The following is an 18,661-nucleotide window of genomic DNA, read 5'->3' as shown; positions in this document are numbered from 1 at the left end:
GTGCAGTGACATGTGAAATCTAGTTTTTTCTTTTGTGAATTTGAAACTTCCACTTGCTTTCTTTGCATTTTTTTGCTAATTATGGAAAACTTACTAATCTACCCGGATTCCCCATTGACAAATTTATCCTCAAGACTGAAACAAGTTTAACTATTTAGTGTGGTACAGGCTTAAGAGCAAACTATGCAATTTCTTCATGACAGAAGTCCGGGTACCGCTCTCATAGTGCTACATGTGGTTTGCACGGTATTTTGCTGTTGCACAATAGGATTGTAACTCAATTGCATGCGCTCTTTATTTTGCCAACGAAATAACGGTTCCCAATATTTGTGTGATTAGAAAGCACAGCCTACAGTTGTGAAAACGTAAAATTAACAATCCTCTCTATATTTCAATCAAAAGATTGTCACATATCAGCCACAAAATGGCCGTTCGTGCACAGTTTGAAAACAGCAATGAAATCGGAGTGTTTGCCAAATTGACAAATGCGTATTGCTTGGCAGCAATTGGAGCTTCAGAAACATTTTACAGGTAGGTAGGCCCCTGAAAAGTTATTAAAAAAAAGTTTTGATAGTTTTACATTCCTCCATGGTTTTACTTTGGAAGCTCTGTTTTGCCTGATAGTTCTTTATAATTATATGATCATGAACAAACTTTGTAAAAATACTAAATTAATTAATTGAATGTATAAATTATTGTTTTGGTTGACATTATTAATTCCTTTTTTGTTATTTATTATTAATTAAAATTGAATATCATATTAATATTATAATAATAAAGTGTAAAAAAAAAAAAAAAAAAATTTCCTATTAAAATTAAATATAATAATGGTGTCTCATGTTTGTTGACAATATTTTGAAAGCTTTTCTAATCTAAATAATTGTAATTTTTTGTAGTTGTGATGACGTGTTGATATTAAGAAAACTAAACAAGTTAATTAATGGATTTGGATGAATGTCCAAACTCACCTCGGTTCAAGGCGAGTCTTGGAGATTCAATCAAATGTTTGTGGTGTGTCGAGCGGTGAATGTTGAGGATAACTTTCCGTATGGCGCCACCACTTTTTCACTCATTTTTACAAAAAGGGATATATCAATCAGGTAAATTAGATACTATATTATTTTATTTCGAATGAAAAAGTGGTGGCGCCATACGGAAACTTTTCCAATGTTGAACCTTAAGAGATTTGGTTGATGGTAGCTAGTACCCCGTCTCTACCGATGTTACCTCATTAATCGTTGATGAAAAACTGCAGCAGTTGTTTTGCAGTTTTCTCAACAAGAAGACTGTGTGTTCAGCTGATCTGACACTTTCACAGTTGAATTTATATATTGTATCATATATTTCTATAAATTAGCACATGTGCTGATTTTTTTTGCAAGGTGGTGGTCGCCAAAACAAAACAATAAATTATTATTATAATTATTTATTTGACTAAAACAAATAGGATTTCACAGGTAACACAATTGTTTTCTTTGTATTCACAGTGTGTTTGAAGGAGAGCTCGCAGATGTTATTCCTGTTGTTCATACTTCAATTGCAGGATGCCGCATCGTTGGGAGATTATGCGTGGGTAAGCATTCCCTTTAAATGACTGAAATGAGTCTGAAATTTGTTCGACAAACAACCATCTGTAAAACATTACTGGTTTTACTGCATAGCCCCACATGTGTAGCCAACTCTCTGAGTCCTTGGATTCAATGATTCAGATGGTTGGCCACACAAAAAGTGTGGGTAGTTGCTGCAACGCAAACCATGAAGGTACCAAAACAATACTGCCCACAGAAGACTGCGGGGTGACCTCATACAAGTATCCAAAGTGATGTATAGGCTCCAGGATTCTCTTCCAGACAAGCTATTTCTATTTGACATGTCAAGAAATCTAAAGGGACTAAGGGGCCATCACTCAAAGATAAGTAAGGAACACGATACGACTAGAATTCGTAAGAACAACTTCACACAGGGAGTCTGGTATGTTTGGAATAAATCAACAGCTGCAGTTGTTCATTCACAATCAAACAAATGTCTTAAAAAGTGGCATATTTGACTTTGCAAATTCAGTACTTTTGCAGTAAGTTTTTGTGTGAATATGGATGGGCGTTTTAAAAGCTTAATTTAGCCTTCATTATGCACAGCCTGATTCTACAGGTAAACCGGTAAAGATATTCCTTTTTTTGAAAAATAACCCAAACTCTTTTCACTTTTAAAATAAGGATCTCTGACAATCTATTTACAGGCAACAGACATGGACTCTTGGTTCCAAACAGCACAACAGATCAAGAGCTGCAGCACTTAAGAAACTCACTGCCGGATTCTGTTGCACTTCAGAGAGTAGAAGAGAAGCTGTCGGCCTTAGGGAATGTCATTTGCTGCAACGACTACGTAGCATTGGTAAATCCTGACTTAGACAGGGTAAGATCGCAATGCTGACGTTTACGCTTGGCGTAGGAGACAACAAATTGGTTGAAGTGTAAACTTCTGCAATGAGCTGTAGGAAAAGTGGGATAGTTCAAGCATTAAGCTAGTTGGTTTAAGCAAAGAGACTCTATGGTTCAAGATGACAAAACACTAAAAGCAAGGGGAAGGCTACCATATTTGGCTTTATGTGTCTTGTAACAATGAAAATAATGTGCAGTTTTTATCACATCCAAGGTGTCTCAAAATGCACACTTGTTTTTACAAGGTATTCGTAGTTATGTTTGAAGCATATAACTCCATGTGACTTTGTTGTGTTCTGGGAAATTCAGGAATTCTTTAGAGGATTTTAGGGTGAAGTTACTTCTGTACAAGAGGATAAGAGTGTGTAAAGATTGGTTAAGTACAGGAAGATTTGAGGGACACCCTCTGCCACATATTAAAAACAAAAATAAAATTATGGAGGAGGTAAGAATGCCATTTGCTTCTTTTTACCTTTAAAATGTGAAGGGAGCTACAAGTGAATGATAACCAGTGCTAAGCCATGTCCACAAATGATTAATTGACATTCTTCTTTTATCCTTAATTTAATAGGAGACAGAGGAAATTCTCACTGACGTTTTGAAGGTTGAAGTTTTCCGACAAATGGTCGCAGAAAATGTCTTGGTCGGCAGCTACTGTATTTTTAGCAACAGAGGTGGCCTGGTAAGTTTATATGTGTGTAGAGTTAATACCAGTAGTGGCAATGATGAAAGCAGAAATCACTGTCAGGCATATGTAACTTTCAGCTGATTTCTTCATTTATTTTTAAAACAGTGCCATAGAAAACTGAAAATCACTGTACACAAAATAAGTGTGACCAGTCGTTTCCTCTTATATGCAGTTAAAAATGCCTGCACTTTTAAAACTCTCAGTGGTGTTTTAAAAGAGGGGTTCCACTGTCAAATTTAGTTTTGAGATGTACTTATTTCCCAGTTGCTAGAGACTTCTTAAAATAAAAGTGGGTGGGGGGGAATTACCAAGTATCTAACCTCAAGTTAAAGTGGGGTAAAATGCCATTTTGTTTGACATTCTCAGGCATGATATTTGGTCCTTGGGGGAAAGCTTGGGTTAATTATTTTATCGAGTACAACGGCTGACCCTTCATGTTGTTGGCTTCAGAAGATTTTAAGGAGAGAATGCTATTTAATAATAATTGGTCTGATGATTGTGAAGGACAAACAAAAAATTTAAAATTAGAATGCCTGCATTTTAAAACTCATGATTCACACATAAGTGATATTGCGAGAGCTCAGAGGATAATAAGAATAATAATAATAATAATAAGAAGACTTTTAATGCGCACGTATCCACCCTGCTGGGTGTTCAAGGCGCAGAAACCTTGTCGCACCACCCATGTTGCACTAAAAAAATCATTGCTGATTTTGTTTACAGGTTATTTTCCAACAAAGAAATTCTGGTATTTTTTTATTATAACTATTGACATACTGGTTTAATCAATGCTGGTTATTTATCTGTTTGTATTCAGGTTCATCCCAAAACTAAAATTGAAGACCAGGATGAGCTGTCGTCTCTTTTACAAGTTCCTCTCGTTGTAAGTCATAAGAATTTATGAGAAAAATACACTTGTAATACACTGTAAGATTGTTTATAGTCTTGTAAAATTTCTAAGCTTCGAAAGCAGTGGACACTATTGGTAATTACTCAATATAGTTGTTAGCAGAAAAAACTTACTTGGTACTAAGCAATGGAGAGCTGTTGATAGTATAAAACATTGTGAGATACGGCTCCCTCTGAAGTAACGTAGTTTTCAAGAAAGAGGTAATTTTCCACTACAATATTTGAATTTGATTTTGAGACCTCAGAATTAGATTTTGAGGTCCCGAAATCAAGCGTCTGAAAGCACACAACTTCGTGTGACAAGGGTGTTTTTTTCTCCCATTATTATCTCGCAACTTCGACGACTAAATGAGTTCAAATATTCACAGGTTTGTTATTTTGTGCATATGTTGAGATACACCAAGTGAGAAGATTGGTCTTTGACAATTACCAAAAGTGTCCACTCTCTTTAAACCAATCCCTGTGGGTTTTAAGATATTTTACAAAAATTTGCACCTGTTTTTGTTCATCACAGGCAGGTACAGTAAACAGAGGCAGTGATGTTATTGGAGGCGGGATGGTCGTGAACGATTGGTGTGCATTCTGTGGTCTGGACACAACGAGTACTGAACTTTCAGTGGTAGAAAACGTCTTCAAGTTGTCAGATGCCCAGCCTAGTCACATTGCCTCAACGATGAGAGAGACTCTTGTAGACAGGTTGGTATATAACAACGATAATGGTGGCTTCTTATAATAATAATGAAAATTTATAAGGCGCCGGTGTCCGCCATGACTGACGCTCACATAGCGAGCATATTTTTCACTCAGTGACGCTCAAGGTGCTTTAAAGGCAGTGGACACTATTGGTAATTACTCAAAATAATTATTATCATAAAACCTTTCTTGGTGATGAGTAATGGGGAGAGGTTGATGGTATAAAACATTGTGAGAAACAGCTCCCTCTGAAGTGACGTAGTTTTCAAGAAAGAAGTAATTTTCCACGAATTTGATTTTGAGACCTCAAGTTTAGAACTTGAGGTCTCGAAATCAAGCATCAGAAAGCACACAATTCAACTACGTGTGACAAGGGTGTTTTTTCTTTCATTATTATCTCGCAAATTCGACGACCGATTGAGCTCAAATTTTCACAGGTTTGTTTTTTTATGCATATGTTGAGATACACCAACTGTGGAGACTAGTCTTTGATAATTACCAATAGTGTCCACTGTCTTTAACATAAAGTGTTTTCCTGCAGGATATTTTTGGACTGCGTTTGAATTATGAGACCTCCTTTTACATAGCACCATGCAGTCTGCTGTGGCCCAATATGCTGCCAATCAAACCATGAACACCGAGGCATACCCCTTTTCTATTTGATAAGTGCACTTGGTTCTTTAATGTGCGTTACACAACACACAAAACCAACGGCTTACTGTCCCATCCGAAGGACGAAGCATCATAGTTTTGACACAGGGTCTCAAACCTACACTCTGCTGATCAGAAACACCATACATGTAGTTTGAATCTGGTGCTCTTAACTGCTAGGCCATGACACACCAGAAATATAGACCCCCTGCATTGGCTGCCGTTGTGAAAAAAACCTGCACGCTTCAATGGCTTTTATTAGCTGAGAGTCGTTGGCTGAGTGTTTTCTTGTTTACTTGTCTCTTCAAATTAAAGAAACTCTAATAATTTGAAGCAATCGTGTTGTTTATAGTTCGGCGTAATAGGTTCATCTTGAACACTGATTTATATTGTTCTAGTCTTGCAAATGTTAAAAACTCTTACAGTTTGCAGCTATTGTGGTGTTTATAGTTCCTTGGAAAATGCATATCCCAAATAAAGTTTTGGGTTAAACAAAGAAAAGTTTACTAGAGCGGGACTGATTATCCTTGTTTGAGGGATTCCAGTCAGAAGCCATACAACCTGACTGTAAATGCCCTTTAGCCCGGGATCACACCCAAGTTCAGGATACAACCTGGGAAGCAGGAGCAGAGGGATCAAGTAAATGGATCAATTATCAAGTACAGGCGATGCACTGCGTTAACAGTACCTCTACAAAACAGTGTTTGGGTACAATTCAATTATCTTTATCACTGATACAATTGATACATCTGTTGATTGTTATTTGTATACATTTGTGTTTGTTTATTTTGCAGCCTTGCTTAAAATGGTCAAGTTGGAAAAGCTTGTTAAAGAAGCAAATATTTGGAGCTGCCGTTGACGTCTCAACTTCCAAGACCCAACCCAAACCACTGAATCCTTTCCTTGCAGAGGGTTTCAAATGACATCACAGTCAGCTCATTAAATTTAATTGCACGCTGCTAGGCTTCCTCATTGGAATGGATATTGCACTTAAAAAACTGTTGTTATGTTTCACTAACCCTTATTCTCCACTATTTGTTATGTTTCACTCAGAAATAAAACTAGACTAACGGAAGACGGAAATGAAACTCATGTTGGGAAACTGAATTATAGTTTCAACTCATTTTAGAAAAAGGTTTCTTACCTCAGTAAATCAATGAACATACGAGTTAAGAACGTTATGTGGTGCGAGCAACGCCCTTGAGTCATCTGCACCAGTCCAATGGGCATAGGGTGTTTTATAGGGGGCTAAAACAATGAGGTCGTAGTGTGTTTCCTGAGCTACAGAAAAGGGCTCCACAACACTGTATTTTTTGTTTCAAAAGAAATTATTTATGTGTCCTCGATGAGCACAGAAGCAGCTTGTTTTTTTCGAATTTTCCGAAGCAGACACAACTTTCTCCCTCCAGAAATCAAAAACTAAATCCCACTGCTTTGAACGAACAATTACTTGTTAAATGTAACAAGCTTAATGGGAAGGTATATGTTTGGTCATCTCTCTTAAAATTTAATTACAAAAACCTTTTTGTAAGAAGCCTACATCAGCTTTCGATAGTATTAAGAATGTACAGAAACTTTTCACTTCGAAGTATAGTGGTTCCGTTTTGTAAAAAGATATGAGCTTTTTAAGCCCTCATATTTGATTCTGATTCAGATGGTGTATTCCTTTAGGGATTAGCAGACAATTGTTTTAAAAGTACTATTTTTGGCTTAAAGGCAGTGGACACTTTTGGTAATTACTCAAAATAATTATTAGCATAAAACCTTTCTTGGTGACGAGTAATGGGGATAGGTTGATGGTATAAAACATTGTGAGAAATAGCTCCCTCTGAAGTGACGTAGTTTTCGAGAAAGAAGTAATTTTCCACGGATTTGATTTCGAGACCTCAGATTTAGAACTTGAGGTCTCAAAATCAACCATCTAAACGCACACAACTTTGTGTGACAAGGGTGTTTTTCCTTTTATTATTATCTTGCAAGTTCGATGACCGATTGAGCTCAAATTTGCACAGGTTTGTTATTTTATGCATATGTTGAGATACACCAACTGTGAAGGCTAGTCGTTGACGATCACCAATAGTGTCCACTGCCTTTAAGCAACTCTATGAAATTGGACCCGGGTGTGCTCACAAACCACTATCAGGGCCCAAATTCATGGATCTGCTTAAGCATAAAGCATAATGTATGCTAAGCAGAATAAGGTTACCAAGCAGAATACTGTGTCACATGTACATTTTTGTGGTTCCTGCTAATTAATGCTAAGCAGATTGCTTAAGTAGCTCAATGAAGTTGGGTCCAGGAGGAATTCAATTGTCTTTTTCTGGCTGTGTCTCCCTTTTATCAGGGTTTATTGACAAAAGGAACTGACACTGCCCAATTTGAATAAACCTGGGTAAACAATTTTATTGTATTAGATTATTCTGATATTTTTCAGAACTCAAACACAAAATGTGAGGTTATGAAGTGTTTGTGCTTGTAATTTTGCAAAAGCTTCATTACATTTGGTTAGGGTTATAAGGAAAATAAAGCCTCCATTTTTGAGACTAGAGTTTCAATGAGTTTGGGGAAATTATCTAATAATAAAACTAAAATTATATAACTGAGGTTTGTAATCAAAGTGTTCTGTTTGCTTTATTTCATCACTATGTGTGTCATTTGAATAACACTTTTTTTTATTACCTTTGTCAGAAACATGTTTATCATTTTTCAAATGAGTTTCTTTCTGGGGTATTATTGAGAAACAAAATTAATCATGTAACATTTTCATAACCATTGAGAGTACATATCTTTAAAGGGGTTTGTAAAAAGAGTGATTGGCATCGCTGTTCCACTATATTGGGGACATTCGGATTAGTCAATGTTGAACAATTTCGGTTGTCCCCTTAAAACTGTGGATGGGTTGGGTCAAATGATATAATAATTAATATTCAATATTCAGTATGTATAATAATACAACGGAATAAAGCGAATGCGAATGAGAAGCGAAGTTGACGTGAATTTGACGCCACACCCTTATTTCGCAGTGATATTTGCAAGTGAGATGAGGGCAACTCATCTCAGTGCGAATTTGTGACATCAACATTCATATCGCATTCGCATCCGCAGGAAGTATGAACCAGGCTTAAGAGGAACAACAAATACCCAGCTAAGAAGATCATGCATTCCTGATACTTAAAACATGTTGAAGACCGATGCGTAAAACTAGTTTAGATGAGGGATTCCGTTGTTCTTCAAGGTATACATGTAGATTGTGATGTGATGCAATTAAAAATCAAAACTTTGGGCGGGTTGGTCAAAACAATTTCGATTTGAATTGATTTGATTTGTTAATTTTGTTATATTGATTATTATTCTGAGGGAAACTTGGGGAAAAAAGATCAATGGGGATGACAAATTGATGGTTGGCAAATCAGAATGCCACCAAACAGGACATTATTTTATGTACTACAGCTAAAAAAAACCACCTACATGTAACTAAAAACAAGGTGAATGAATTAAAAAGAAAAGTTTGTCAAACCTCCCCCTCCCCACGCCCCTAAAAGGCACACACACAGCATGCAGCGCAAGCAGACAGAAAACAATCTTGCATAAATTAAGCTATGTTTGCCACACACAAACGTTATCACCAGCAGTCGCGTGACGCTTAACCTGCACTGGTACCCGCCAGACTACGCGGCTTGTAAGCACAATACACGTCGTACTGTTGGGACCACCCAGTGGATGTAGTCGTTCTTTTCCTCCTTGCGTCTGTTTGGAGGCTAATATCTTTCCACCAATTGACGACTTCAAAGTGCCACTTTTCCACTTTCTTCAGCGCACGGTAAGTCTTCGAGGTACTGTCACAGAATACTATGGAATTCGAGGACTTTGTCGGTGCATTTAGTGATGCAAGTTCACTTAAATTGCTTGAATTTTGAGGGTGGTAAATAACGAGAATGTGTGGTGCGGGAACAAGTACAAAAGGCTGAAGCGGTGAAGCGGCAAGGAGTTGTGTTAATTTTTGCCATATATATATATAGAGCATGCACCTGGCCGAGCGCTGCTTTCTTATATATTACTATTAGTGCTTGTTTAATGTTCCCCTACTGTAATTATTGTTGTGGTGAGGCACGATTTGGCCTGACCATGGAGGTAGAAATATATGCTCTGCCTTCCTCTGCTGAGTTGGGAGTCGTTACACAAGTGGTTTCGACTTTTTTAGGGCGTGCGTGCGAGTGGTTGCAGAAATCTTCATACCGACCCCTACTTCTAGAAACTAAAAGGTTCCCCTGTGGAGCCTTATAGTTTCTAGAAGTAACCGACCCCCAGCCAGGCTAGGCCATCAGGACAGGAGCTCAAAGTTCCAACCAATGGTTTATCGCGATTCAGAAACGCACTGCATTGTGGGAAGGAATATGGGGCGGTTACTATGCAGTTTGTACGACTCGTGCACGCAACGCGTATACCTTTGTGTGGGTTCAACAGCGCCCTCTCTTGATATTTTGCTATTCGCGATATAACCTTACGCAATTTTGAATTTGAATTATAAAAAAAAAGTAGATTTTGTTTAGATTCAGATGGGAAACCAGTCAACGACCCCCCCCCCCCTATAACAAAGTCTTCCATCTAATTAGAACTACAATTTCAAGGCAATACACACAATACAAAGCCGCTCTCTAAACTAACAAAGTCGCCCCTCAATCTCATACAAAGTTGAAACTCTGTAGTCAGGGGCGGCTTTGTGAGGGGTGACTTTAATTAGGGGGGGGGCGGGCAACTTTGTAAGTGAGGGGTCTTTGTTTGTAATTGTAGGGGTCTTTGACAATTTTTTTGTAAATTATAGTGGGTGACTTTACCCGGTTCACACTTGAACGTGAATGTGAATGCAAAGCGAATTTGACAGGAATTTGACGTCACAACTATCCTTAGCAGCGATATTCGCAAGTGAGTTGAGCAGAGCTGAACTGCAGCGAAATTCGTTGCAAATTTTGTGATGTCAACATTCGTATTCGTTTTGCTTTGTGGCAAGTTGACTGCCATTCGTTTGGATGGTGAGATTGAGTAAGGTCACCAGTAGCCAACCTTGATGAGCTGCCAATTGCTCTCTTTTACAACTGTGATGATGAGACCGATGCTTAAAGAGACCCAGTAAAGGTCAGTTTCTAGTCGGTCGATCGTTGGAAGTCTTGACGCGCGTAACAGTTTATAATAGTCATTGCCGAGGCATAAAAACCGTCTTTTTTTATCGTACGTCAAGATTTCCATCGCCCTGACTATCGTGCGACCATTGCACGACCGACTATAAACCGGCCTTTTTAGCTCAACAAGGTGCCGTGGGCTAGGTCAGCAGTAGGAAAGTAATTATATGGACCTTCAATCAAATGAATATTAATTTTCGACAGTCGGCAGCTCAGTTTGGATGAAAATTGATAGCGCAAAAGTTTCAGATTACTGCCCAGTCACAGGGGTACACAAGAAAATTTTGTGATCGAGACCCTCTTGTTATATAATAATTTTTGTTTTCATCTATTAAAATAAAGGAACTTGTTTTTATTTTCAGAAAATGTCTCCTGCCATGCCAGCCACCACTATTGTATTTGTTATTGCATTTTAAAATGTTTACCATTGCCTGTACTGCAGTATTATAGTTGCCAAACTATCTTTTTGAAAATTTTGATTTTGAAATGGCAAATACCATCCATATTCGGTAGGGAGGTCTTGATGAAGCACATAAATATGCACTAAGTTTACTTATTCGGCCTACAAATTCTTCCATCAACTCTGATGTGTATTTGTGATCAAGCCTTCAGGATAGCAAAACAATATTTCTCAAAATAATTGTATAAATAATTGTTTCATTTTTTATTTTTTGGGGGATCCCACAAAAAAAGTAATCCCAAAATAAATAAATGAACTTAATAAGAAAAAAAAACAGATGCAAAATCTAAATTTTCTTAAATTCAAATTGTTGCATTACTTTTTGCTATCAAACAACTAATTTTGTTTTAACTATCCTTTTTATCAGGAGATCAAAGACCAAGATGGCCAGCCAGGAGGAGGTATCGTTCAGGTGCAAGATGTGCCAATTTATGGCCAAGTCAAAAGTAGACATTGCCGACCACTTCATGGAAATTCATGCTGCAGTTGAGGTCGTAGACACCAACGCTCCGAATTCATCGGGGCCAAGTCAAAGCAGGAGTCCAGAGAAAAGCAAAACTGGAGACATCGATATCAGTGCCATTAAGAAAGAAGTAACTGCCATCAAAGAGAAGGTGAAGAAACCGCAGACAAAGGTCAAGACAGCATCAAGGTCAAAGCCTGGTTTCCGTGGAAATGCAATACGCAGTACTATTAGCCATCTTGTGAGGGCTGCTGAACAACAGGCTCAAGGTACGTGAATAATTCTAGATGGCAAGATTGTTTATATCTTGACATTCAACTAGAAAGTTGTGATGAAGTGTTTACACTCAAAATATTATTTACCTGTGGATAATGATAATATTTAAAACAAGCACTTCAAGGTGTGTTAAGAACACGTTCCATTGGACAGATTCTTAATAATAATTCATTATCATCACGTAAAATCAATATATTAATCCATGTAACAGTTAACAAAAACAAATTTCTTCCTCTCAAAATGCTCCTGACAAAACCTTTTTCTTTGTACAAAATTTGTTTGACTTAAAGTAGGGCGCAAGAGTGAAACAGTAACCTGGAAACATTTCACAGAGAAATACCTCACAGACCGTGCACAAGTTGGGAAATAAATTTGTTATTTACTTTTTAATTTTTTTCCCTTTTTTTCAGCAGGTACTTCAAAGAGTAGAGTAAAACCGAGCGTTACCGTCAAGTTTGTCGGGAAAACATCCAACATAGTTGACAGAGAACTTCGTCAACATAAGAAGAAGCGCAAGTTTGACGATTTCGTCATGTATAATGACGACGACATAGTCATAGCCAAAACGGCAAAGCTATCTACAGATAGTAATGAAAACGGAACCCAAGTCCCGAGCCCTCGTCCCAGAAGCAAGTCTCAAGTTAAGAAACGAGAGTTAGCAGAAAAAATATCCAAGATTAAGGTGAAGGATTTCAAGGTTTTAACATTGTCCATATCTGGGCAAGAATTTACGGCCAAAGTAGAGGAGCATTTACAGATCTGGTTGGATAAGTGGAACGAAAAGAACAATTCCAAAGCAGCCAAATGTGACCACGAGAACTGTGGTCTTGAGTTGGATCAGTCGCAGATGTTGTTGCACAAACAGTGCCACATCAAGAACTACTACGGGTTTCGGTGTCCACACTGTGATTTCATGCACTCACGCTGGCGGAACATGAAATGTCATGTCTACAACCTGCACAAAGGGAGGCAGTTGTTGAGGTGTGATTGGGCGGGATGCACGGAGGCGTTCACGATCTTAGCGGGGCTGAAACGTCACATGCAGCGAGATCACATTCAGCAAAAGCTTATCAAAGAGTACACCCCCGGGCTGGAACAGTCCCAAGATACACAAGATGGTGAGGAACAAGTTGGTGAGAAGCAAGTTGGTGAGAAGCAAGGTGATAAGGTACAAGATGGTGAGAAGCAAGATGATGAGGAACAAGTTGGTGAGGAACAAGTTGGTGAGGAACAAGTTGGTGAGGAACAAGTTGGTGAGGAACAAGTTGGTGAGGAACAAGTTGGTGAGGAACAAGGTGGTGAGACACAAGATGGTGAGAAGCAAGATGGTGAAGAACAACAAGTTGGTGAGAAGCAAGGTGGTGAGGAACACGATGCTGGAAAACAAGATGGTGAGGAACACGATGCTGGAAAACAAGATGGTGAGGAACAAGATTGTGAAACACAAGATGATGAGACACAAGATGATGAGACACAAGTGCAGGAGTCACAACATGATGAGACACAAGTGGAGGCGAAACCTGCCAAAGGAGCTTTGAATGTCACAAAGCAGCAACTGACCAAAGTGGATGGCCACGTCATTCGGAAGAAGTCGAAGAAGAAGAAGAAAGAGCGTGAGGAAATCACTCTTAAAGATCTGAAGAAGAGGAGGCGACGATTCGAGCCACTTCCCTGGCGACCTACCTGCTCCATGTGCGAAATGAAGTACATCGCTCTGGACAAATTGGACGACCATTTGGAGCAGCATGTGGTGCCCGAAGGGGAGGAGAAAGTCAAGTGCACAGAGTGCGGGATCGTTACCGACAACAGGTCCTTGCTGAAGGCGCACATGCAGAAGTGTCACCCGCGAATGCTGAAAGTCTATCGCTGTGATCAGTGCAAGTACGCCGGCGATCGCCAGTTCGACTTCCAGAAACACCTTATCACCCACTGCGACACCAAACCGTGCATGTGTGAGGTGTGCGGTAAGCTCATGTCAACGGTGTACAACCTGAAGGTCCACCGTCTGCGCGTGCATGCCACAGATGCGGAGAAGACCATACATTGCCAACACTGCACCTACCGCTGCGCAAACATTATCGTGCTGAAGGATCACATGCGCTTCCAGCATAACCTGATGTGGAACGGAGACTGCTACAAGAGCGACGAGAAGCTGCGCAGGTACAAGTGTGACTTGTGCTCTTACGTGGGCAGGAAGGAGAGTAGTCTGCAGTTTCATATGCGTGTGCACACAGAAAATCGTCAGTTCCCATGCAACTTGTGTGCCTATGCAAGCAAGACCAAGAACAACCTGTTCCTGCACATGAGGACCCACGGAGGGATGAAGCCGGTCAAGTGCCCCCAGTGTGATTACAGAGGTACGTTGTTTACCCCAATATTCAGCTCAGTATAAATTTGTCTTAATTTATACTCAAGGTGCTTGATGATTGACGGGACTGTCTTCGTCTTGGTCTCTTCCTGTGAGCTGTTTTCTTAAGATACTTTTAGTTTTACTGGCAAGACAGACTGATTTTAACACAAATTCAACAACAAGTTTTGTAATCCACTACAAAGAGTCCTTATGATGAGGTCTTAAACTTCATTAAAATGGTGTAGAGTACCAAACTGTGATACCCTTTTAATGCATTTTTTCCCCTACAAAACTAAAATAAAAATTGACCTGAAAGTGAAAGAGCATCAAATAGTGTGACATTTCAGAACCATTTTAGCATGAGGTTAGTGACTAATAATTTTTTCCCCACTTTCATGAGGACTCTATCTTTGGAAATTTAGTTCATCACAAAACTAAATTTAACTAAATTTAACTTTGTGGCCCCTCTTTAAAAACAAAACCTCATCTACTTTCTTGGAAAGATTAAAGACGTTGTCTCAAACTGCTGTCTAATTTTAATAGTTCTTTCATTGTTGCCTTTTTTCAACATCTCAGGTGCGACCAATAAAGTGGTGAACGAACACGTACTGAGCAAGCATTCCTGCCTGCGTCCTTACAGATGCCCGTGCGGCTGGTCCACATCCTACAGCGGCAACATGTGGAAACATGTACAAATGCACCGTGAGAAGGATGATGGCTACCGGTCGGTCGCCATGAAGATGTACGGAAGCCCAAAAATGAAGAAGGGTGAGTTGAAGCAGGGACAGGTGAAGGCGGAAAGCCCACCAAACGACAACGTCATAGCCACCATCGTACGAGATCTAGAAGGAGTGGAGCACAGAGAGGAACTGCAGCTCAACAACCTTGCAGAGGCCGTGTGCATGGCAGCCGATAAAGGCAACGTGCAGCACGGGGGAGGCCAAGACGCCAGCCATCTACAGACCACACAGGCAGCAAATTTCCTGTCCAAGCTCGCCCATGCTGTTTCCACCGGGCAAGTGGACAAACAAATGCCGGAGCAGACCACTGAGGGAGCGGACCAAACTATTGAAGACTTGGTCTTGTGGTAGTAACCCCTCCCCCTTAACACTCATAATATCTGATATTTTAGACTCATTACCATTACAACGCTTGTGTTTTATAATAATTGTAGTTGACACTTGGTAGTGCCAGTATCCACCAGTTTTGGCACTTATGGCGTATGAACATTATTACCCCCGTCATTGGGCCTTCTAGTTCAATTCTTATACCATCTCAGCTCCTCGGGGAGTATAATAACTCGGGCTGTTGATAGTGTTAATCATTCCATTAATCATTCACAAGAACCAGGGGTTGATTTCACAGAGCAATAAAATCCATCGTAAGAAAATTTGTCAGTATCACCATAGCGATTTGTATTGTGACATCACACTTTACTAAGCAACTACGATTGATTTGGAATTAAGATCAATCTAAGCTCTTTGTGAAGTTGGCCCAAGCTCTGCCCTCTTTCATTAACCCCTTTAGTGAAGAGAAGCAGTTATAGTAAAGCATCTTGCTCAAAGTGTCGTGACTGGGGTTGGAACCAACGATCCAATGACTAAGCCACCTTAAGTTGAGTTGGATGCACTAGAAAAGATTGTTGAAAACAATTTTGCGATTTACCATATTCCAATAGGTACAAAAGAGATTTCTTATGTGAGTTTGAACATAATACAAGCCTTAACCTCGTGCTACAATGATGTAAATTGCCACTGTATTTGATACCCTCACAGTGCAACATTTTTCAACATCCAAAACATTCGACGACATTTGTTCTGAGAAAAGCTGGTTCTGTACATTTTTATATAATAACAATAGCGCTTTTATTACAAAAGTACCATAAAGCGCTTTACAAAATACAAAAGCAACCAAACAAAAAGATGTGGATGTTTTTTTTCATGTAAGTGACTTTTTTCGTCTGACAAGGGTGTTTTTTATTTCATTATTATCTTGCAAGTTCGATGACCGATTGAGCTCAAATTTTCACAGGTTTGTTATTTTATGCATATGTTGAGATACACCAACTGTGAAGGCTAGTCTTTGACAATTACCAATAGTGTCCACTGTCTTTAAGAATGTTGATGTTTTTCATGACTACTTTCTTGGAAGTTCAGAAGATTCCTAACCAACCAAGGAGGTGATAGTAATCCATTTTCAGGGTTGTTTATCCTTGTTTAAACACTCCTGACTCTTAGTACATCAACATTATTAATTGTTCACATTTAACAAGTATTTTTTTTCACTGTTCCGATATTTACATTTGAATAAGTGGGAAAGTAGTTTGAGGTGTATTTAGTTACTGATTTTTCTTGTAATCGATTCTGGGTCAGTGTATTTGACCCTTCTACTTGACCCCTTGCACGATGCGCAGCACACTTACACGCACATTCTGTTTGCCATTTTGTTTGTCAAAGGGTACATTGAGGAATTGACCCTCAAAATTATGGAAATGGTAGATTTTGTTGAGGTGCGAGTTAAAGACACTGAACATGTTTGGTAATATTGTCACAGATCAGTATTCTCATTTGGTGTATCCCTAAAATGCATAAATTAACAAACCTGTGGACATTTGTGGAAAGAAAAAACACCCTTGTTGCACAACTTTGTTGGATTTCAGATGCATTAAAAGGCCTCAGCTGAAGTCTTTTATAATTTGAGCGGGAAATTACCTCTCAGTTGCTCGTAACCAAGGAAGATTTTGTGTGAACAATTATTTTGAGTAAAAACCAATAGTGTCCAGTGCCTTTAACTAAGCTTGGGCGATATTGATTTATTTTATTCACGATATATCGCCGACAATATATCGCGATACTCGATATAATCGCGATAAATTAAATTTGACATCATCAGTCTTCAAACTCCCAGTGAAAGTTGTAGAAGAGACAGTCATAGCATTTAGAGAGGTGTTCTAATGACCTATTCTACTGGTTTTACTCCAAACCTATGGGGTGCAAGATGTCTCAGCTAGGAAATACATTGCGATACTTAATCGATATCGCGATATATCTCGATTAAAACCAAATCGATCCGATATCAAAATCGTTTCCAAATTAGTATCGCGATATTCGATTATATCGAGGTATCGCCCAAGCTTACCTTAAACTGCTATTGATTGTTTTGAGTGCTATCAGTTATACTACAATTTCTGAGGTGATTATATTGAGGCGAACAAAGAGAAAATAGACACCTCTGTGGTCACCGAGGGAATTGTTGCTTTAATCATAGCCTTATGTCAATGTTTCTTTTATAATACCCAATACATGTACATATAATTGCGTCTACGGGATTAACATTAAAGTCATTCATCATTTTCTCTCCTAGAAACGGGCAGAGTGTTGACCCATTTCACCTGACGTCATCATCAGAAAAATCTTGAATGCGCCATACTGGTGGGCAATTTCACTGTGCGTTTTCATATATATAACTCTATGTATAGAGTATGCTGTGCGTTATGCAGTGAAGTGCGCGTTTTAGGCAATGCGGCGTTAATACACGTAAACCTAACTGCCTACCAACATGGTGAGCGTGGCATCAGTCGCCGCATGTGACGCGCGTGCAAGGGGTCAATACATGTACTGTTCAAAATCTTCATTGAGAAAAACCCTGCCTCTGTGGAGGACAGTACTGTACAAAATGTTGTTTGTGGTTGTATAAAGAATTTTCTCCTACATTATGCAAAGCATTTAATCCTACTCAAGTCTGTTTCATTTCATTTTTAATTTTAACGCATACTAACTGTTAATTTTGTTTTGCTTTGCCTTCGTAGAAGTGTTTGTGTATAGAAATTTTAATTCCATGACAGTGCCTTATAGTGAGACTATCTTTCATCATAAACATCTACTAAGCGAAAAAGCTTTTGCAGGTTTGCAGGTAACAGGGAATCTGAGGATGGAGTAAAAGTTCCTATTATAAGTTAGCACACAAGCGCAAATTGAATACTAAAAAAAATATAGCGCTTCTGCGTCCCATATCCATTGAGGCCGAAGGGACAGAGGCGCGCTATAGGCCTATATGTCTGTAATCCACGAGCGCGCGTGTTACAAAAAAATTCTTTCAGTCTCACATACAACGTGCAAAGTTCGGGGCGAACAGCATGCGCGCACTCAAAATTTAGAATGTAATTCGTGCACTGACTGTATATGGAGCGTGACGCATTGTCGCTCACAATATGCACTGTGTAATAAAACAAAACTGGAAGTAGGTTAAAGGTTTTTATGCCACCCTCCAGTTCGATCATCTGATTGGTGGATTAGCGCGTACTGGAAAAAGTATCGTATACACCCCTGCTATGAAAGCTTTGTCATTAAAGGCAGAGGACACTAATGAGTAATGAGGAGAGGTTGATGGTATAAAACATCGTGAGAAACGGCTCCCTCTGAAGTGCCATAGTTTTGGAGAAAGAAGTAATTTTACACGAATTTGATTTTGAAACCTTGAGTTTAGAATTTGACGTCTCGAAAGCAAGCGTCTGAAAGCACACAACTTTTTGTGATAAGGGTGTTTTTTATTTCATT

General features: G+C 39.0%; 2 protein-coding genes across 2 annotated transcripts; both read left to right on the top strand.

Annotated features, from left to right (window-relative positions):
• Window positions 1–242: 242 nt before the first annotated feature.
• On the top strand, window positions 243–7,130 carry LOC117289722 (eukaryotic translation initiation factor 6). The gene is made up of 7 exons (XM_033770980.1): window positions 243–531; window positions 1,488–1,573; window positions 2,237–2,412; window positions 3,010–3,120; window positions 3,944–4,009; window positions 4,550–4,731; window positions 6,174–7,130. Exons 1-7 carry the CDS (start codon window positions 425–427, stop codon window positions 6,181–6,183), a joined length of 738 nt encoding a protein of 245 aa, XP_033626871.1. The 5' UTR covers window positions 243–424; the 3' UTR covers window positions 6,184–7,130.
• A 1,459-nt stretch (window positions 7,131–8,589) lies between these two features.
• On the top strand, window positions 8,590–16,069 carry LOC117288938 (zinc finger and BTB domain-containing protein 41-like). The gene is made up of 5 exons (XM_033769812.1): window positions 8,590–8,614; window positions 9,097–9,199; window positions 11,384–11,748; window positions 12,166–14,112; window positions 14,682–16,069. Exons 1-5 carry the CDS (start codon window positions 8,590–8,592, stop codon window positions 15,194–15,196), a joined length of 2,955 nt encoding a protein of 984 aa, XP_033625703.1. The 3' UTR covers window positions 15,197–16,069.
• Window positions 16,070–18,661: the final 2,592 nt, after the last annotated feature.

Source organism: Asterias rubens, chromosome 4, assembly GCF_902459465.1.
Source record: "Asterias rubens chromosome 4, eAstRub1.3, whole genome shotgun sequence".
Taxonomy (NCBI): domain Eukaryota; kingdom Metazoa; phylum Echinodermata; class Asteroidea; order Forcipulatida; family Asteriidae; genus Asterias; species Asterias rubens.
This window is presented reverse-complemented; position numbering and strand designations above follow the sequence as displayed.

Coding starts and splice junctions, on each gene's coding strand:
- LOC117289722 (XM_033770980.1), top strand. CDS start 425: ATGGCCGTTCGTGCACAGTTTGAAAACAGCAATGAAATCGGAGTGTTT. Junction 532..1,487: donor GCTTCAGAAACATTTTACAG/GTAGGTAGGCCC, acceptor TTGTATTCACAG/TGTGTTTGAAGGAGAGCTCG. Junction 4,010..4,549: donor TTTTACAAGTTCCTCTCGTT/GTAAGTCATAAG, acceptor TGTTCATCACAG/GCAGGTACAGTAAACAGAGG.
- LOC117288938 (XM_033769812.1), top strand. CDS start 8,590: ATGAGGGATTCCGTTGTTCTTCAAG. Junction 8,615..9,096: donor GGATTCCGTTGTTCTTCAAG/GTATACATGTAG, acceptor GGGACCACCCAG/TGGATGTAGTCGTTCTTTTC. Junction 9,200..11,383: donor TCCACTTTCTTCAGCGCACG/GTAAGTCTTCGA, acceptor CCTTTTTATCAG/GAGATCAAAGACCAAGATGG.